Source organism: Psammomys obesus, unplaced genomic scaffold (assembly GCF_907164565.1).
Source record: "Psammomys obesus unplaced genomic scaffold, mPsaObe1.curated_primary_1811, whole genome shotgun sequence".
In the NCBI taxonomy this organism is placed as follows: Eukaryota; Metazoa; Chordata; class Mammalia; order Rodentia; family Muridae; genus Psammomys; species Psammomys obesus.
The window spans coordinates 574,421-595,026 of NW_026592368.1; the positions used below are offsets into that span (position 1 = coordinate 574,421).

The window sequence follows — 20,606 nt, forward strand, 5'->3', positions numbered from 1 at the left end:
TCATCCCTGAGCTCTTGCTGTCTATCTTCTTTGCTGAAATCATGGTGCCTGTGGCTACAGATGATTCAAAACATATTTTTCCAACTTGTTTTCAAGCAGAACACAGGAAGGACCTCAGATGGAGAGCCTAAGGGAAGAGTTTCGGAAATATCAATGTCAGTAGAGGAAGTGTCTAGAAGGACTTGGGGTGATTAGTGTGACCACTGCACTCATTAACAAAGTGAGAAACACTCATGTTCCCAAACACTTGAGCTTAATATATACCTGCTGGACATAGTTACAGTTGTATCCACCAGTCTTATGTCTGAGCATATGTGTGTGTTAATAGGATGTTCTTGATTATTACATTTGGGCTCCTGTACATTCCCAATTTTGTGTGTGCCTTTACTGACAATGACTGTTATGTAACCATCAAGGAAGATTTTTGCCTTGAAGGAGATGTGAGAGTTGGTGTATTTTTCCCTCTTCATATTTTTTACACAACCAAAACCTTTCTAAAGGAAACGTCTTTCCCTGACTTTTACCTACAGTAAGTACAATCATTAATTGTAATTGTCCAGAATTTTTGTGATTTAAATGACAGATGGATTAAAACTTCATTGTGTTTTTCACGATCAGTCTTTTCCATTATCAAAAGTATTGAAGTATATTTTCATGTGTACTTTTCCTCGTTCAAAGAAAAAGTGATAATTTTTGTATTATTCATTTTACTTTCCTCATATGCTATTGGAACCTCATGACATTTTACATCATGCTTGTTATGCCAAATGATTCGAATATATTCAGTGTTATGATTTCATGGTAGGGATACTTTTCTCTAAGTTTGACATGGTACTTCTTGGCTTTCTTCAAGTCCTGACATGTTCTGTAGAAAGAGATGATGCCATTGAATGTAAAGACTGCTGAGTGCCTGGAATGTTGTGAATGTGACATTGACTTTGTTACATACAGCTGATTTTACAACAGGTCTCTCACCACTAAATTTTGGGAGATTTTTTTTCTCAACATATATATTTTTTATCTCATATTTTATTTTTCATCTCAGTGTTTCCTTGCTAATCATTTTTTATTCTCAGAAAGATTTTAAAATGTTTATGTTTGCCATATGTTTCCAGTGCTTTGCCTCAATTATACAAATGTGCATATTGAAATGTTCATTATGTGAGGGTGACCACTTTTTTGTAGCTTTTTGAAAGATGTAGAAAGTCTGATCTCTCTAGACGAACATTCAAGTGTATCTCATTATTGAGGAAACAAAGTGTGCTTATCTAATACAGACATCACACATCTCTATAAAAGACCCTGAAATAGAGCAAGAGAATTTGTAAATTTATGAATACACAAGAAATTCACAGAAAGCAATAGGTAGAAATTTACAAAATTAAATATAGTTATGAAAGTGAATTCTGATCAATGTGATGTTACTGTTTATTTCTTATAACATTGGTGGAAAGTTAAGTAAAAAATAAACGGCAGTGGAATAAAAATATGTTCAGATGTCAAAAATTATCAGATATTTGGGGGTGGTGTTACATTCAGTTTGAAACTAACATAGCATAAATAGCCACAGATCCAAAATTTTATATGTTGATGCAACAATTTGTATCTCACTGCAGCACTTCAAAGTAGATATAATTTGTTAAAAATCATAATTTAATTCATATAAAATCACAAATGTATCTCAGGCCTAGAAGACTGGGGACTCTGGATGCTGAGTGAAACCCTTTCACTGCATCATAACTGATGCCCCTTGTTACTCTCCTTTTCCCTTACTCTCTAATTTTGGCAGCTCAGATACCAGTGTACATCTGTATATGCTTTTCTCTATGTCATACACCAAAAAGCCCAAAACTGAAAACACTTTACTTTAGTTACATGAGCAATCGGTATCTTGCTTGTCCTTGATGAACCAAATGATTGTATCCTGTAAAAAATTATTTAACTTTCTATATAGTCAAAAAAAAAATCAAAGTAGTTCATTTGAGGAAAACAACATTTTTACTATAAAAAATTAATAAACACTTAATCCCAAACATTTTTCTGAGTACACTTATACTAGTTAGTATTTTTTCCTGGACTATAAGATCTACATTTATTTATTATATATTATAAATATATATTATATAAATATATAAACCATAAATATTTATTAATATATTAAATATAAATATATAAATATTTATAATATAGTATATATTATATACTACATATTATATATGTTATATATTATATATATATATTATATATGTATGTGAGCAACTGCAAGTGTTTTAGGATATTGCTAGAAGTGTGTCTGAAAAGCATCCTGGATTGTTTTCTACATTCATATCCTTCTGTGTGTTAGCAGAAATTGGTTCCACCCCAACTATATATCTTGATCCTCATCCTCCACTCTTGCCTGTAGCCATATACTTGAGGTCTTTATTTCCACGAATTGCATCCCTGTGGTCTTTTCTTCGTACACAGTCAGAATGGCCATTTGGTGTCCTCTAAATCATTTCACAGAGGTCTATAGTGTATCTGGTCTGCATTCATTTAACTGAGAAATATGCTTTTGGTGTCTACTCTTCTGTATCCACTGATCTTTCTTCATCTCCTGATTGCTCTTTTAATTGGTGCCCTGATTGCGTTTTCTAGTTCCCCTTTTCTCAGGAAATTTAACAAAGATAATGTACTACTATACACAGGTATTTCCCAGCACTGCCTGAAACACAAACACAAGCAGCTCATCAAGAGTGCACCAATGTCTCTCATTTTGTCAGGGTTTGGTTGACAAAATGTTTTGATGGCAGTCATTGTCAGAACTGTTCTACCATTTATTGTTCTACCACTTTTCCTAAAATCTTACAGAAATAGAAGAGAATTCAAAACAATGTAGATTAATTTGTAGATTAATTTCCTTTTAAATTAATGGATTAAAAGATTATTTCATTGTATTAGGTTTCAAATTTATTTACTCTAAGCAAATAAACAATTCATGAAGTATTCTGTAATTTTTAATGTAAATTATCTGATGCCACAGAAATTTAGAAATAATGCAAGAAATATCTCATATGTATTTTCTTTCCTATTAATGTGCCTGCATTGTCTGTTACTATTATTATCCTAATGAGAATATTGTAACTAACCATATCTTGGACCGAGAGATGGCTCAGTGGTTAAGAGCACCAGCTGCTTTTCCAGAGGTCCTGGGTTCACTTCCCTGTTCCCATTACTAAGGAACCCACTTGGAGACTGAGCTGCCATGGGCTATATCTGTATAGCAGTTTTAGCTTATTGCCTTCCATAGTTGTTGGTTGGAGTATCAGCCTCAGAAAAGAACCCCATAGCCAGATATTTTGTTTCAATTGATCTCCTTGTGGAACTCCTGTCACCTCCAGGTATTTCTATCTCCCACTTCTTTCATAAGATTCCTTGCGCTCTGCCCAAAGTTTGGCTATGAATCTCAGCATCTGATTTGATACCCTGCTGAGTAGAGTCTTACAGAGGTCCTCTGTGGTAGGCTTCTGTCCTATTCCCTGTTTTCTCATTCTTCCCATGCCCATCCCTTTTACCTTTTTGAATGATGATTAATAGTCTTACCCAGGGTCCTCCTCCTTGCTTAGCTTCTTTAGATTTTAGTATATCTATCCTGTTATATGTATAATATACACTGATAAGTGTGTATATACCATGTGTGTCTTTCTGCTTCACTCAGGATGATCTTTTCTAGTTCCTACCATTTGCCTACAAATTTCATGATTTCCTTGTTTTTAATTGCTGAGGGACATCTGGGTTGTTTCCATATTCTAGCTATTAGGAATAGAGCTGCTCTGGTCGTGGTTGAACAACTGTCCTTGTCATATACTTGAGCATATTTTGGAAATATGCCTAGAAGCGGTATAACTGGATTTTGAGGTAGCACTATTCCTAATTGTCTGGGAATGCACCAGACTGATTTTTCAAAGTGGTTGTCCAAGTTTATATTTACCCCAGCAATGGAAGAGGGTTCCCCTTTTTCCACATCCTCTCCAGCATGCATTGTCACTTGAGTTTTTGATCTTAGCCATTCTGATGGGTGTAAGGTGAAATCTCAGGATCATTTTGATTTGCATTTTCCAGATGACTAAGGACTTTGAGCATTTCTTTAAGTGTTTATCTGCCATTCAATATTCCTCTGTTGAGAATTCTCCCTTTAGCTCTGCTCTCCTTTTTTTTTTTTTTTACTTGGAGTATTGATTTGTTGATTTTTGGTTTCTTGAGTTCTTTTTGTATTCTGGATATTAGCCCTCTGTCAGATATAGGGTTGGTGAAGATCCTTTCCTAGTCTATAGGCCCTTTCCTAGTCTCTAGGCTCTCATTTTGTTTTAATGGCAGTGTCCTTTGCTTTACAGACACTTTCAGTTTCCCATTTATTGATTGTTGACCTTAGAGCTTGTGCTGTTAGTGTTCTCTTCAGAAGGTTGTCTCTTGTCCCAATGAGTTCAAAGTTCTTCTCCAGTTTTTCTTCTAACAGTGTATCTGGTTTTGTGTTGAGATCCACTTGGACTTTAGTTTTGTGCATGATGATAAATATGCATCTATTTGCATTTTTTTTACATGTGGACATCCAGTTCGATCTGTCTGTTAAAGATGCTATCTCTTTTTTGTTGTATCATTTTGGCTTCTTTGTCAAAAATCAATATCTATTAGTGTGTGGGTTTATTTCTGGGACTTCTATTTGGTTCCATTGATCCAACATTTTTTTTCTATGCCAGTACCATGGAGTTTTTATTATTGTGGGTCTCTAGTACAGCTTGAGATCAGGGATGGTGATATCTCCATAAGCTCCTTTATTGTACAGGATTGTTTTAGCATTTCTGGGTATTTGCTTTTCCATATGAAATTGAGAATTGTTCTTTCATATTCTATAAAGAATTGTGTTTGTATTTTTATGGGAATTGCATTAAATCTGTAGATTGCTTTTTACAGGATGGCCATTTTCACTATACCTATTGCCTGCAGAAGCCAAAATAGGTATTGGATTTTCTGAAACTACACATACAGAAAGTTGTGAGCCACAATGTCAGTGCTAGGAATAGATCTCAATACTAGTGGAAATCTTATCAATGATTTTAAATGCTGAGCCAGCTAACTAAAACAAATTTGGTGTCTTGATTTTCTCTGTCTGATATTTGAGGATACATCTTTGATTCAGGTATTCTTTGCATGGCTATAGCAGAGGGCCTCCAACAGTTAGTCTTACAGATCCATGAGCACGGGAGATCTTTCCATCTTCTGATATCTTCTTCAATTTCTTTCTTCAGAGACTTGAAGTTTTTCTCAAACTGGTCTTTCACTTGCTTGGTTAGAGTCACACCAAGGCACTTTATGATATTAGTAGCTATTGTGAAGGGTGTTGTTTCCCTAATTTCTTTCTCAGCCTTTTTGTCTTTGGTATACAGGAGGGCTTCTGATTTTTTTGAGTTGATTTTGTATCCTGCCACTTTGCTGAAGGTGTTTATCAGGTGAAGGAGTTCTCTGGTTGAATTTTTGGGGTCGCTCATATATACTATCATATCATCTGAAAATAGGGACACTTTGACCTCTTCCTTTCCGATTTGTATCCCCTTAATCTCCTTTAGTTTTCTTATTGCTCTGGCTAGGACTTCAAGTACTATGTTGAAGAGGTATGGAGAGAGTGCGCAGCCTTGTCTTGTTCCTGATTTCAGTGGGATTGCTTTAAGTTTCTCTCCATTGAGTTTCATATTGGCTATAGCCTTGCTGTATATTGCCTTTACTATCTTTAGGTATGTGCCTTGTATCCCTGATCTCTCCAAGACTTTAAACATGAATGGGTGTTGGGCTTTGTCAAATGCTTTTTCAGCATCTAAGGAGATGATCATGTGGTTTTTCTCCTTCAGTTTGTTTATGTGGTGGATTACATTGATGGATTTCCATATGTTGAACCACCCTTGCATGCCTGGGATGAAGCCTACTTGGTCATAGTGGATGATATCTTTGAAGTGTTCTTGGATTCGGTTTGCAAGTATTTTATTGAGTATCTTTTCATCAATGTTCATAAGAGAGATAGGTCTGAAGTTCTCTTTTTTTGTTGGATCTTTGTGTGGTTTAGGTATCAAGGTGAACTGTGGCTTCATAGAATGAGTTTGGTAGTGTTCCTTCTGTTTCTATTTTGTGGAATAGTTTGAGGAGAATTGGTGTTAGCACTTCTTTGAAGGTCTGGGAGAATTCCGCTCTGAAGTCATCTGGCCCAGGGGTTTTTTTTTGGAGGGGAGACTGTTAATGACTGCTTCAATTTCCTTGGGAAATATATGGCTATTCAATCTTTCTACCTGATCTTGACTTATTTTTGATAGATGGAATCTGTCAAGAAAATTATCCATTTCATTTAGATTTTCAAATTTTGTGGCATATAGGCTTTTGTAGTATAATAATAGTTTGGATTTCCTCAGTGTATGTAGTTATGTCCTCATTTTCATTTCTGATTTTGCTGATTTGGATAGTTTCTCTCTGCTTTTTAGTTAGCCTTAGTTTGGCTAAGGGTTTGTCTATCTTGTTGATTTTCTCAAAGAACCAGCTTTTTGTTTCATTGATTCTTTGAATAGTTTTATTTGTTTCTAATTGATTGATTTCAGCCCTGAGTTTGATTATTTCCAGCCATCTGCTCCTCTTGGGTGTATCTGCTTCTTTTTTTTTTAAGGGTTTTCAGTTGGGCCATTAAGGTGCTTGTATGTGATGTTACAAATTTCTTCTTGCAGGCACTTAGTGCTATAAATTTTCCTCTGAGCACTGCTTTCAATGTGTCCCATAAATTTGGGTATGTTGTGCCTTCATTTTCATTGAATTCTAGGAAGTCTTTAATTTCTTTCTTTATTTTTTCCTTAACCCAGCTGTCATCGAGTAGTAAGTTGTTCAGTTTCCATGTGTGTGTCGGCTTTTTGTTATTTCTGTTGTTGTTGATGTCCAGCTTTAGTTCTTGGTGGTCAGATAGTAAACAGGGATTATTTCAATCCTTTTGTATCTGTTGAGGCTTGCTTTGTGACCCACTATATGGTCTATTTTGGAGAAGGTTCCATGTGGTGCTGAAAAGGTGTACTCTTTTGAGTTTGGGTGAAAAGATCTGTAGACGTCTGTTAGGTTCATTTGATTTAGGGATTCTGTGAGTGCTTTTATTTCCCTATTTGGTGTCTGTCTAGTTGATCTGTCCCTTGATGAGAGTGGGGTGTTGAAGTCTCCCACTATTAAGCTATTAGGATCAATGTATGATTTAAGCTTTAATAATGTTTTATTTACGAATGTAGGTGCTCTTGTGTTTGGGGCATAGATATTCAAGATTTTGATGTCCTCTTGGATTTTTCCTTTGATGAGAATATAGTGGCTCTCCTTATCTTTTTTGATTAACTTTGGATGGAAGTCTATTTTATCAGATATTAGGATGGCTACTCCCGCTTGTTTTCTGGAACCATTTGCTTGAAAAACATTTTTCCAGCCCTTTACTCTAAGGTAGTGTTTATCTTTGTTGCATAGGTGTGTTTCTTGGATGCAACAGAATGTTGGATCCTGTTTCCGCAACCATTCTGTTAGCCTGTGTCTTTTTATTGGGGAGTTGAGTCCATTGATATTGATAGATAATAGTGACCAATGCATATTAGTTCCTTTTGTAATGGAGTCAGTGATCTTACCCTGTTTCATTGCTTGTTTTCTTTTCATTTTTGTTGGGATATTATCTGTATGCCATGTTTTCTTGGGTGAAGTTGTTTTCATTGGATTGGAGTTTTCCTTCTAGTATCTTCTGTAGGGTTGGTCTGCTGTGTAGATATTGTGTAAATTTAGTTTTGACATGGAATATTTTGTTTTCTCCATCTATGTTGATTGAAAGCTTTGCAGGGTATAGTAGTCTGGGTTGACATTTGTGATCTCTTAGAGTCTCCATGATACTTGCCTAGACCCTTCTGGCTTTCATAGCTTCTGATGAGAAGTCCGGTGTGATTCTGATAGGTCTACCTTCATATGTTACTTGGCCTTTTTCCCTTGCTGCTTTTAATATATTTTTTTGTTCTGTAGATTTAGTGTTTTGACTATCATGTGACGTGATGTGTTTCTTTTCTGGTCTAGTCTATTTGGTGTTCTGTAGGCCTCTTGTATATTTATGGACATCTCTTTATGTTGGGAAAATTTTCTTCTATGATTTTTTTGAAAATATTTTCTGAACCTTGGATCCTGGAGACTTCTTTTTCAACAAATTCTATTATTCTTAGATTTTGTCTTTTCATAGCATCCTTGATTTCTTGGATATTTTGTGATTGGAACTTTTCTGATTTTACTTTTTCTTTGAGAGAGGTATCAATTTCTGCAAGTGTGTCTTCAGCCCCAGAGATTCTCTCTTCCATCTCTTGTATTCTGTTGGTGATGCTTACGTTTGTGGTTCCTGATCTTTTCTCCAAGTCCTCCAGCTCAAGGGTTTTCTCAGTTTCTGTTTTCTTTATTGATTCTAATTCTGTTTTCATGCCTTGCATCATTTCTTTCATGTGTTTGAATTTGGATTCCTGTCTCTCTATGATGGTCTCTATTTCTTTGTTCATTTCCTGTTTATATGCCACTAATTTTATCTCTAGTTTTCCCTCTATTTGTTTGGCTATGTTTGCCTGTGTTTCTTTAAGGATTTTGTCTATTTCTTCTTTCTTTACCTCCAATTGACTGGCCAACTCTTTGAAAGATTTGTTCATTTCCTCCTTATGAGCCTCAAATAATTGGGTAAACATGGCTTTAAAGTCATTTTCCTGTGCTTCTGATGAATTGGAGTATCCATCAATTTTGGGGTTTGCTGGTGAAGTCATGATGTCCTGATTTATGTTGGAAGTGTTCTTTTGCCTACCCCTGGCCATTGGCATATCTGAAACCTTCCCTGTTTGTTTTTGGATTCTGCAGATCAGACTGGTACTGTCTCTGGCATCTGGAGAGTTCTTCAGGAAGCTGAGAGAGGTTCCGTGTCCTCAGCCTGTGCTGAGGACTAGCTGTACCCATGGGAGAAAAGTACGCAGGCCCAAATGGGGCAAATGCAGTCGTGCACGCACGCACGTGTGTGTGTGTAAGTGTGCGTGGACATGTGTCTCGAAGGACAGAGTGATGGATAATGTTGAACCCTTGAGTGTGTGGGAGGTGTTCTGCACTGTATATGTTGCAGGCGCTAGTGATGATCGCAGTGCAATTTCTGGTATTAACTGCCTTAACTCCTCAATTAGACCCACAGAGCAGTAACTTCAATGTCCCAAGTGCCCCTCTGTTTCCCAAAGTGGGTATATAGGTGGGAAGGGGTTTGATGCCTGGCTTCTGTTTTAGAAGGACCCAGGATCTGGGGATCTGCAGATTCTCAAGGGTGCACTCACAGGCAGGTCACTTGGCAGAGATCAGGGTATCCGGGCTCTCTGCTCTTTGGCCCTGCTTCTTTGATGTGCTCCGCCAGCTCTGTGCTGCTGTCACTGCCAAGTTATGAGGTCTTGTTGCAGGTGGAGATTTCAAGGTGGTCATGTCAGTAGGGATCAGGGTATTCAGACTCTCTGTTTTCTGGTTTGGCCCTGGTTAGTCTTAAACTGGAGGGCTGATGTGCCCCGCCAGCTCAGTGCTGCTCTGCCACCAGGTTAGGAAGTCCTGCTGTAACTGGAGACTGGGTTGCTCGTCCAGATGCTTTCTGGGAAGTCCTGGGGTTTCTTCACTGTGCTTGCCAAGCTTGGGAGGCCCAGCGCCTGGTGTGCCTAGCTTGTGTGGCGTTTCTGTCTGGTTTTGGTGAGTATATAGTGTATTCTCTGTCACTGTGGGATTGGGCAGGCCGTACCATCAGTGATCACAATCCTGTGGAGGTAGTATGGTGTCTAGCAGATTTGGGCCCTGGGAGGATGGTGCAGCCGCTGAGCGAATCTGGGACTCTGAGACAGGTACTGCTGGCATTTGCCGCTAAAGGGCTTGGAGCTCTGCCTCAGTGGCTGCAGACCCCAGGCAGTTAGGTCTGTGCTAAGAAAGATGAGTCCGCTGTGCCGAGGAGGAGGGTAGTCTGGGGGAAGGGAGTGCCAGGAGATCAAAGGACCGTTTCTCACCTTCCCCAAACAAGTCCCTGGGTGACCCGAGACCAAAGTTTTCACCTCTTGCGATGTTCCCTGTTGTTTAGAAAGCCTCACCGTTGTTTTCCTGGGTTAGAGGTCCTTCCACTCACCAACTCAGATGTTTAGCTCTTCCACAGCTCAGCTGTGTTATGCTAGACGCCATCTTGGCTCTGCTCCCCCCCTTTTGTATGTTTATGGACATCTCTTTCTTTAAGATGAGAGTTCTTCTTCTATGATTTCTTTTGAAAATATTTTTCTGGACCTTGGAGCCTGGAATCTTCTTTTTCATCAATTCCTATTATTCTTAGATTTCATCTTTTCATGGCATTCTTGATTTCTCGGATGTTTTGTGTTTGAAACTTTTCTGGTTTTACATTTTCTTTGAGAGATAAATAAATTTCTGCAAGTGTATCTTCAGCACCTGAGATTCTCTCTTCCATCTCTTGTATTCTGTTGGTGATGCTTACCTATGTGGTTCCTGATCTTTACTCCAACTTTTCCAGCTCCAGGTTGTTCTCTGTGTTTTCTTTACTGAGTGTAATTCTTTTTTCTTGCACCATTTCCTTCATCTGTTTGAATGTATCTGTTTGAATCCTGCCTTTCCATGATGGCTCTATAATTTTGTTCGTTTCCTCTCTATATGCTTCTACATGTACCTCTATTTGTTTGCCTGTATTTACCTGTATTTCTTTGAGAGTTTTGTTCATTTCCTCTCTATATGCCTCTGCTTGTGCCTCTATATGTTTGGCTATATTTGCCTGTATTTCTTTTTTTTAATTTTTATTTTTTATATTAATTACAGTTTATTCACTCTGTCCCAGCTGTAGCCCCTTACCTCATGCCTTCCAACACCCACCCTCCCTCCTTCATCTCTTCCCAAGCCCCTTCCTAAGTTCACTGATAGGGGAGGTCCTCTTGCCATTCCTTCTGACCCTAGCTTGCCTGTATTTCTTTGAGAGCTTTGTTCGTATCCTCTTTATATGCCTCTAATAACTGGATAAGCATAGGTTTGAGATTATTTTCTGATGAATTAGAATATTCATTGATTCACGGGGTTGCTGAATCAACCCCATGATGAATCAACCCAGTCATGATATCCTGATTTTTGTTGGATGTGTTCTTATGCCAACCTCTAGCTACCTGTTTGTCCATAACATTCACTGTTTTTCCTGGAGGGTGTACTTCAGACTGGGTCCGTCTGTCTCTGGTGTCTGAAGTATTCTTCAGGAAGATTAGAGAGGTCCACCGGTTCAAGCGTGGATGCTGGTGTTTCAGCTGTAACTAAGGGAGGAAATTCGCAGACACATGTGAGCAAGCATGAGCTAATGCTTGGAAGTGTGCCTTGGAGGACAGGGTGCAAGAACATGTAGATGCCTCGAAGGGAGGAGCTTAAGCCCAGGAGTGGTTGCTGGCCCTGTTTGTAGGCACAATGCACATGTGCAGGTGCCCTGATTACTTCAGTGGCCTACAGGCCTCATCTACTGTCTTCCTGCTATTCAGATTTGTTTGGGTTCCAGGAATTGTTAGCCTGAGCTCCACAGGTGGGCCCACAGAACAGAGGTTTTGATGTTGAGAACTCTGTTCCAAGGATCCCTATGTTTCCTAAATGGAACTGTGGGTGGGGTTAATCTGATGTCTGGATGCTAGCATAGGGTGACCCTGGATCTGGGGCTCTGCATCCATTCACTTGAATGCACACTTACTAGCTAGCAGGCCTAATTGGAAAGCACAGGGAATCCCCCTGTTCTCTACTCTCAGATTTGTGCCTTCAGAGGCAAATGAGGGTGTAGTAATGTGGTATCCCTTGTTTGGACTCTGGGCAGGGAGCTCTCTACTTGGGGCAGCTGCCTCTGCTGTCTCAGTCACTGAACATGGAGGCTCTTGATAGGGTTTGCCATAGCCCCAAAGCAGCAGCAGACCCAGATGGCCAGTATTACAGCTGTCTCTGACATCTTAGTCACTGAGCATGGAAGGCTCATGCTTGAGGCAACCACTGCAATCTCTGTCAATAAGGGAGACCCACACTTGGAGGAAGACGAATTGCAGGGGGTGTTGAATATTCAGTACTCTCAGGTCTATGGGTGACCTGGATCCAAACTGTTCCAGCTCAGGGGTTGTCCCTTCTCACCCAGGAAACCTCAATGTTGATTTTTCTGGCTTCAGCTGCGCCTCTTCTCGCTAATTTTGGTGTTTCAGCTCCTGTGTCCCTCAGATAAGATGCTTGCTGGCTACCACCATCTTGGACTCCTAATACCAATTTCTTCACCTTTTTATTGTCTAAAACTTTGTAGACTTTTTGTGTCATATTTCTTTGTTTGCTGACTAGTTCTATGTCAGCTTGAACAAACTAGAGTCACTGGAGAGAAGGAAGACACAGCAGAGTAAATGCCTCATTAATATCAGGCTCTAGGCAAGCCTGTAGTGTATTTTCATAATCATTGATTGATGTGAAAATGTCCAGTCTATTGTGCATGGGGCCATCACTGGGAGGTGGACTTGGGTTTGTAATAAGGCAGGCTGAGCAACCAACACTGAGCAAGCCAATAAACAGCATTCCTCCATGGCCTCTGGATCAGAGCTCCTGCCTTCACTTCTGGCTCTGCTCGAGTTGCTGTCCTGACTGTGTCCAGTAATGAACAGTGGGAAATATTGTAATTCAAATATGCTGGATAGTTTCATATCAACTTGAAACAAGCTAAAGTCATCTGAGAGGAGGGAACATCAATTATGAAAATGCCTTCATAAGACTAGCTTGTAGGCAAGCCTGGAGGGCATTTTCTCAATTAGTGACTGATGGGGGATGGTCTAGCCTTGTGTGAGTGGTGCTATTCAAGGGCTGGGAGTCCTGAATTCTGTAAGGAAGCAGGTTGAGAAATCCATTATGAGCAAGCACGTAAACTCGGTAGCCTCTGTTTCACCCCCTGCCTCCATGTTTTGGCTTTGTTTCAGTTCCTGTCCTGGCTTCTTTCAGTGCTGGACTATGAAGTGGGAGTATAAGCCTAATAAAAATTTTCCTTCCCAGTTTGCTTTTGGTCATGGTGTTGCATCACAATAGTAGCTGTAATAAAGTTGCCAAATAAACACTATCCTCAACAGTTTCCACCCCATCCAATGAAGAACAATCATGAAAACATATTGTTTAGGTTTTTTTTATGGTGTGTGTGGTTCATGTTTGTGTGTTTCATGTGTGTGTTTCAGGGTATGGAAGTAGATACTGAGACTCATAGCCAAACTTTGGACAGAGAGCAGGAAACCTAATGGAAGGAGGGAGAGATAGAAAGACCTGGAGGTAAGAGGAATTCCACAAGGAGACCAACTAAGCCAAAAAACCTGGACACAGCAGGGCCTGCAGAGACAGATACTCCAACCAAGGTCTTTACCTGGAGAGGTCTTAGATTTCCTGCTCAGTTTCCATGTGGGTTTCCTAGTAAGGTGGGGCATGGGCTGTCTCTGACATGAACTCAGTGGCGAGCAGTTTTATCACCTTCCCCTGGAGGGTGCAGCCTTGCCAGACCTCCGAGGAAGATGATGCAGTCATTCCTAATGAGACCTGATATGTTAGGGATGGACAGAAGTGGAGGAGGTCCTTTCCTATCAGGGGATTAGGAAAAGGGCTTAGGGGGAGAGGAGGTAGGGTGGGTGGGACTGGGAGGAGATGGAGGGGGCTACAGTTCAGAATACAAAGTGAATTAATTGTAAGAAAGAAAGAAAAAGGGGGAAGACGAGAAGATGGCGGCGCCGGGAGGACTCTCATTCTGAGGAGCAGCACAGCAGGATTGGCACAGTGACCAGCAATCAGAACTCGTGGCCATAAAACACAAGTGATTGTGTTTCACAGGTGAGAGGATACCCCACGGTGGGGGATTCAATCAGCTTTAACTCACGGGGCTAAACCACAGAAGAGATACCGGTTCTGCCAGGCGCTTGGTCGCCGGCCCAGAGCTACCCGCCAGCACAATCTGGTCACGGTCCCAGACTGAACTGTGGGCCCACAACACCATAGACTGGATTTCCCAGTCGAGAGATAACCCCACGGAGCAGGAAACAATTGAGACCACCCTCAGGTTACCCAGACATCCCCTGGAAAAGACTAGGGTTCCACGGGTGCCCCAAGAACCAGCCCCGACCCATAGCCAGGACACAGGCGCCTGCCTGCGTGCCTGATTCGCCGCCTCAGAACTGTGGGCACCAGGGCACCAGACTGCATGTCTCTGGCAGGAGGAAACCCCCAGCGGAGGGGGTCAGTAGCTCTAATGCTTAGGACACCCAGCACCAAAACACTTCCTGGACTCACGCACTCTAGTGCAGGCAGGAGCGCTGTGCTCTGCCGCCATTATTGAGTTCCCCTAGGGCACTGGGACACACAGCTGCATTCTCAAACCTACAAAAGCCAGAGAGCCATTACAGCAGCCCTCAGATACTGTGCCAAGGATCAACCAGTTATTCCTAGCTAGACTGTCAAAACTGTGGGAATCCCTGGTCCTTCAAGAGGGCTGCACCCACAGCGTCTGGACCAGAGCAGTGCCTGCAGCTGCCATCCCAGAGACAACACAGCTTCTGGTCCAGAGTGAGGCACCCAGCCTCCAGACCAGAACAGTGCCCCCAGGCACCAACTCAACCTAGGTGCACATTCTCCAGGTCCAGAGCAGAGCAATCAACCTATGGCCCAGAGACTTGCTGAGTGCACCTCCCACTTTCCCGGACAGAACTGTGCGCCCCAGGATAACAGACTGAGTTTCCCTGTTGGGAGAAAACCCCACAGCTAGGGAATCATCAGTTTCTTCAAGAGGACTGTACATGGAAATTTAGTGAGCAGCAGCACACTAAATTTATAACAAGAAACCCAGCAGTGGGGCAGCTGTCTTGAGAAATTCTATGGGTAAAAGGAGATTCCCCCCTCCCTAACATAGACCACAGCTACTACTCAGGGCTATACACCTGAGGTGAGCAGTGGCAACTCCTGAGAAACACTGGCCATACAGTGACCATAACCAAAAAGCAGAGAAGGACTCCTTCAGAAAAAATCATCTTCCGGCCAAGGGGATACTCCCTACCTCAGGACTCCAGGAAGCACAGAAACTAATAGCCACCACCTAAATCAGCCCAATGGGTAGAGGTCAGCGTAAAGGCTCAACCAACAAAAGACAGAGCAATATGGCATCTCCAGAACCCAGCCATCCAGAGGCGAACAGCCCTGGACAATGCAGCATAATAGAAATTCAAGAAGATGACCTTACATCTATGTTGATGAAGAGGATAATAGAGGAAACAAATAAAATACGTAAAGAATTAGAGGAAGATAAAACCAAACAGATCATGGCTATCCGTAAAGAAATGGAGGAAGATAAAGACAAGCAGATTAGGGCCATCTGTGAAGAAATACGGGAAGATGCAGCCAAACAGCTTGTGGCCTTCAGAGAAGAAATAATTAAATCACTGAAAGAAATAAAAGAGACAGAGTTGAAGGAACTAAAAGAAAAAGAGGAAAATGCAAGCAGACAGGTGAAGGAAGTAAACAAAAAAACTCAAGACCTGAAGATAGAACTAGAAAAATTAAAGAAAACACAAATGGAGGAAATAATGGAGAGGAAGAATTTAGGGAAGAAAACAGGAACTACAGAGGTAAGCATAACCAACAGAATACAAGAAATGGAAGAAAGAATCTCAGGTGTAGAAGATACAATGGAAGAAATCGACGTATCTGTCAAAGAAAATGTTAAATCCAAAAAATTCCTGACACAGACCATGCAAGAAATCCAAGACAATATGAAAAGACAAAATCTAAGAATAATAGGAATAGAGGAAAAAGAAGACTCCCTTCTCCAAGGCCCAGAAAATATTTTCAACAAAATCATTGAAGAAAATTTCCCCAAGTTAAAGGAGAAGCCAATAAGGATACATGAGGCCTACAGAACACCCAACAAATATGACCAGAAAAGAAAATCCTCCCGCCACATAATAATCAAAACAGTAAGTATACAGAACAAAGAAAAAATACTAAAAGCTGCAAGGGAAAAAGGCCAAGTAACATATAACGGCAAACCCATTAGAATCACACCTGACTTTTCAACAGAAACTATGAAAGCCAGAAGGGCCTGGACAGATATCATGCAGACCCTAAGAGAACACAGATGTCAACCCAGGCTACTAAACCCTGCAAAACTCTCAGTCCTCATAGACGGAGAAAACAAGATATTCAATGAGAAAAACAAATTTCAACAATACCTACACACAAATCCAGCATTACAGAAGACACTGGAAGGAAAAATACAACCCAAGAAAATTAGCTTCTGTCAAGAAAACACAGGAAATAATTAACCTTACTACAGCAAAACAAAAAGCAACCAAGCACACAACCTTATGAACACAGCCAACATCAATATCAAAGGATCTAACAGCTACTGGTCATTAATCTCTCTCAACATCAATGGACTCAACTCTCCAGTAAAAAGACACAGATTAACAGAATGGATACATAAACAAAACCTAGCCATCTGTTGCATACAAGAAACACACCTAAGGCACAAAGATAGACATTACCTGAGGGTAAAAGGTTGGAAGACGACTTTCCAAGCAAATGGACCCAAGAAACAAGCAGGAGTAGCCATTCTAATATCTGATAAAATAGACTTCCAACCAAAATTAATAAAAAGAGATGAGGAAGGACACTTCATACTCATCAAGGGAAAATTCCACCAGGAAGACATCACAATCCTGAACATCTATGCCCCAAATACAAGAGCACCCACATTTGTAAAAGAAACATTGATAAAATTTAAACCACATATAGATCCCCACACATTAATAGTGGGAGACTTCAACACGCCCCTCTCAACAAAGGACAGGTCAACAAAACAGAAATTAAACAAAGAAAATATCTCTGACAGAGGTCATGAATCAAGTGGACCTCACAGATATTTACAGAACTTTACACCCAAACACAAAAGAATTTACCTTCTTCTCAGCACCTCATGGAACCTTCTCCAAAATAGACCATATAGTTGGTCACAAAGCAAGCCTCAACAGATACAAGAAGACTGAAATAATCCCTTGTATCCTGTCTGATCACCATGGAATAAAGCTGGACTTCAACAACAACAGAAATAGCAAAAAGCCTACACACACATGGAAACTGAACAACTTGTTACTAAATGACAGCTGGGTTAGGGAAGAAATAAAGAAAGAAATTAAAGTCTTCTTAGAACTCAATGAAAATGAAGACACAACATACCCAAACTTGTGGGACACAATGAAAGCATTGCTAAGAGGAAAGTTCATAGAACTAAGTGCCTTCAAGAAGAAATTCGAGACAGCTCATTCAAACAACTTAATGGCCCAATTAAAAACCCTAGAAAAAGAAGAAGCAGACACACCAAAAAGGAGTAGACGGCTGGAAATAATCAAACTCAGGGCTGAAATCAATCAATTAGAAACAAAGAAAACAATTCAAAGAATCAATGAAACCAAGAGCTGGTTCTTTGAGAAAATCAACAAGATCGACAAACCCTTAGCCAAGCTAACTAAAAGGCAGAGAGACACTACCGAAATCAACAAAATCAGAAATGAAAAGGGGGACATAACTACAGACACTGAGGAAATCCAAACAATCATTAGGTCTTACTTCAAAGGTCTATATGCCACAAAATTTGAAAGTACAAATGAAATGGACAATTTTCTTGATCGATTTGACTTACCAAAGCTGAATCAGGACCAGGTAAATCAATTAAATAGTCCTATATCCCCCAAAGAAATAGAAGCAGTCATCAAAAGTCTCCCATCCAAAAAGAGCCCAGGACCAGATGGCTTCAGTGCAGAATTCTATCAGACTTTCAAAGAAGAGCTAACTCCAATTCTCTTCAAACTATTTCACAAAATAGAAACAGAAGGAACATTACCAAACTCATTCTATGAAGCCAAAGTCACCTTGGTACCTAAACCTCACAAAGACTCAACAAAGAAAGAGAATTTCAGGCCAATCTCCCTTATGAACATTGATGCAAAAATACTTAACAAAATACTTGCAAACCCAATCCAAGAACACATCAAAGATATTATCCACTATGACCAAGTAGGCTTCATCCCAGGTATGCAGGGGTGGTTCAATATACGGAAATCCATCAATGTGATCCACCATATTAGCAACCTGAAAGAAAAAAAAACCACACGATAATCTCCCTAGATGCTGAAAAAGCATTTGACAAAATCCAACATCCATTCATGTTTAAAGTACTGGAGAGATCAGGGATACAAGGCACATATCTAAACATAGTAAAGGTGATTTACAGCAAGCCTATAGCCAACATCAAACTGAACGGAGAGAAACTTAAAGCAATCCCACTGAAATCAGGGACATGACAAGGCTGCCCACTCTCTCCATATCTCTTCAATGTAGTTCTGGAAGTCCTTGCTAGAGAAATAAGACAGTTGAAGGAGATCAAGGGGATACAGATGGGAAAGGAAGAAGTCAAATTATCACTATTTGCAGATGATATGATAGTATATATGAGTGACCCCAAAAACTCTACCAGGGAACTCCTACAGCTGATAAACACCTTCAGCAAAGTGGCGGGATACAAAATTAACTCAAAAAAATCAGTAGCACTCCTGTATACAAAAGACAAAAGGGCTGAGAAAGAAATTAGAGAAACAACACCATTCACAATAGCCACAAATGACATAAAGTACCTTGGTGTAACCCTAACCAAGCAAGTCAAAGACTTGTATGAAAAAAATTTCAAGTCTCTGAAGAAAGAATTAGAGGAAGATATGAGAAGATGGAAAGATCTCCCATGCTCATGGCTTGGCAGGATTAACATAGTAAAAATGGCCATCCTACCAAAAGCAATCTACAGATTTAATGCAATTCCCATCAAATTGCCAACACAATTCTTTACAGACCTGGAAAGAAAAATTCTCAACTTCGTATGGAATAACAAGAAACTGAGAATTGCTAAAACAATCCTCTACAATAAAAGATCTTCTGGAGGTATCTCCATCCCTGATCTCAAGCTGTACTATAGAGCAACAGTTATAAAAACTGCATGGTACTGGCATAGAAACAGAATGATGGATCAATGGAATCGAACAGAAGACCCAGAAATAAACCCACACACTTACGGACACCTGATTTTTGACAAAGATGCCAAAACCATACAATGGAAAAAAGATAGCATCTTCAACAAATGGTGCTGGTCCAACTGGATGTCTACATGTAGAAAAATGAAAATAGACCCATACTTATCACCCTGCACAAAACTGAAGTCCAAGTGGATCAAAGACCTCAACATAAAACCAGACACATTAAATTGGCTAGAAAAAAAAGTGGGAAATACCCTAGAACTCATTGATACAGGAGAAAACTTCCTGAACAAAACACCAACAGCACAGGCTCTAAGAGCAACAATCAATAAATGGGACCTCATGAAATTGAAAAGCTTCTGTAAAGCAAAGGACACTGTCATCAAAACAAAGCGACTGCCTACAGATTGGGAAAGAATCATCACCAACCCTTTATCTGACAGAGGACTCATATCCAATATATATAAAGAACTAAACAAGCTGAAAAGCAATAAACCAAGTAATCCACTTAAAAAATGGCGAACAGAGCTAAAGAGAGAATTCTCTGTAGAGGAATATCGAATGGCATAGAAGCACTTAAAGAAATGCTGAACCTCATTAGCCATCAGGGAAATGCAAATCAAAACAACCTGAGATTTTACCTTACACCCATCAGAATGGCCAAGATCAAAAACTCAAGTGACAACACATGCTGGAGAGGTTGTGGAGAAAGGGGAACCCTTCTCCACTGCCAGTGGGAATGTAAACTGATACAACCACTCTGGAAATCAATCTGGTGCTTTCTCAGACAACTAGGCATAGCGCTTCCTCAAGATCCAGCCATACCACTCCTAGGCATATACCCAAAAGAGGCTCAAGTACACAAAAAGGACATTTGCTTAACCATGTTTGTAGCAGCTTTATTTGTAATAGCCAGAATCTGGAAACAACCCAGATGCCCCTCAACTGAAGAATGGATGCAGAAACTGTGGTATATCTATACAATGGAGTATTACTCAGCAATGAAAAATAAGGAAATCATGAAATTTGCAGGTAAATGGTGGGACCTGGAAAGGATCATCCTGAGTGAGTTGTCCCAGAAGCAAAAAGACACGCATAGTATGTACTCAGTCATATAAACATACAATATAGAATAAACCCACTCAAATCTGTAGATCTAAACAAACTAAGCAAAAGAGAGGACCCTAACTAAAATGTTCAATCCCCATCCTGAAAGGCAAAGAGGATGGACATCAGAAGAAAAAGAAAATAAGAAACAACCTCGGAACCTGTTACAGAGGGCCTCTGAAAGCCAGAAGAAAACAGGAAACAACCTTGAAACCTGCCACAGAGGGCCTCTGAAAGCCTCTGCTGTATAGACTGTCAAAGCAGTTGCTGAGCCTGATGGCCAACTGATGGGCAGAGTGAATGGAATTTTATGTAAGAGGTGGGAAATAGTAAGAGCTGGAG

General features: G+C 40.2%; 1 protein-coding gene across 1 annotated transcript in view; it reads left to right on the top strand.

Moving 5' to 3' along the window:
* The first annotated feature begins 329 nt into the window (after positions 1-329).
* The window catches only part of LOC129681270 (vomeronasal type-2 receptor 116-like), a 41,551-nt gene continuing 21,274 nt past the window's right edge, over positions 330-20,606 (top strand). The window contains 1 exon segment of the mRNA XM_055613177.1: positions 330-529. Within this exon segment, the coding sequence (XP_055469152.1) occupies positions 330-529 (200 nt within the window).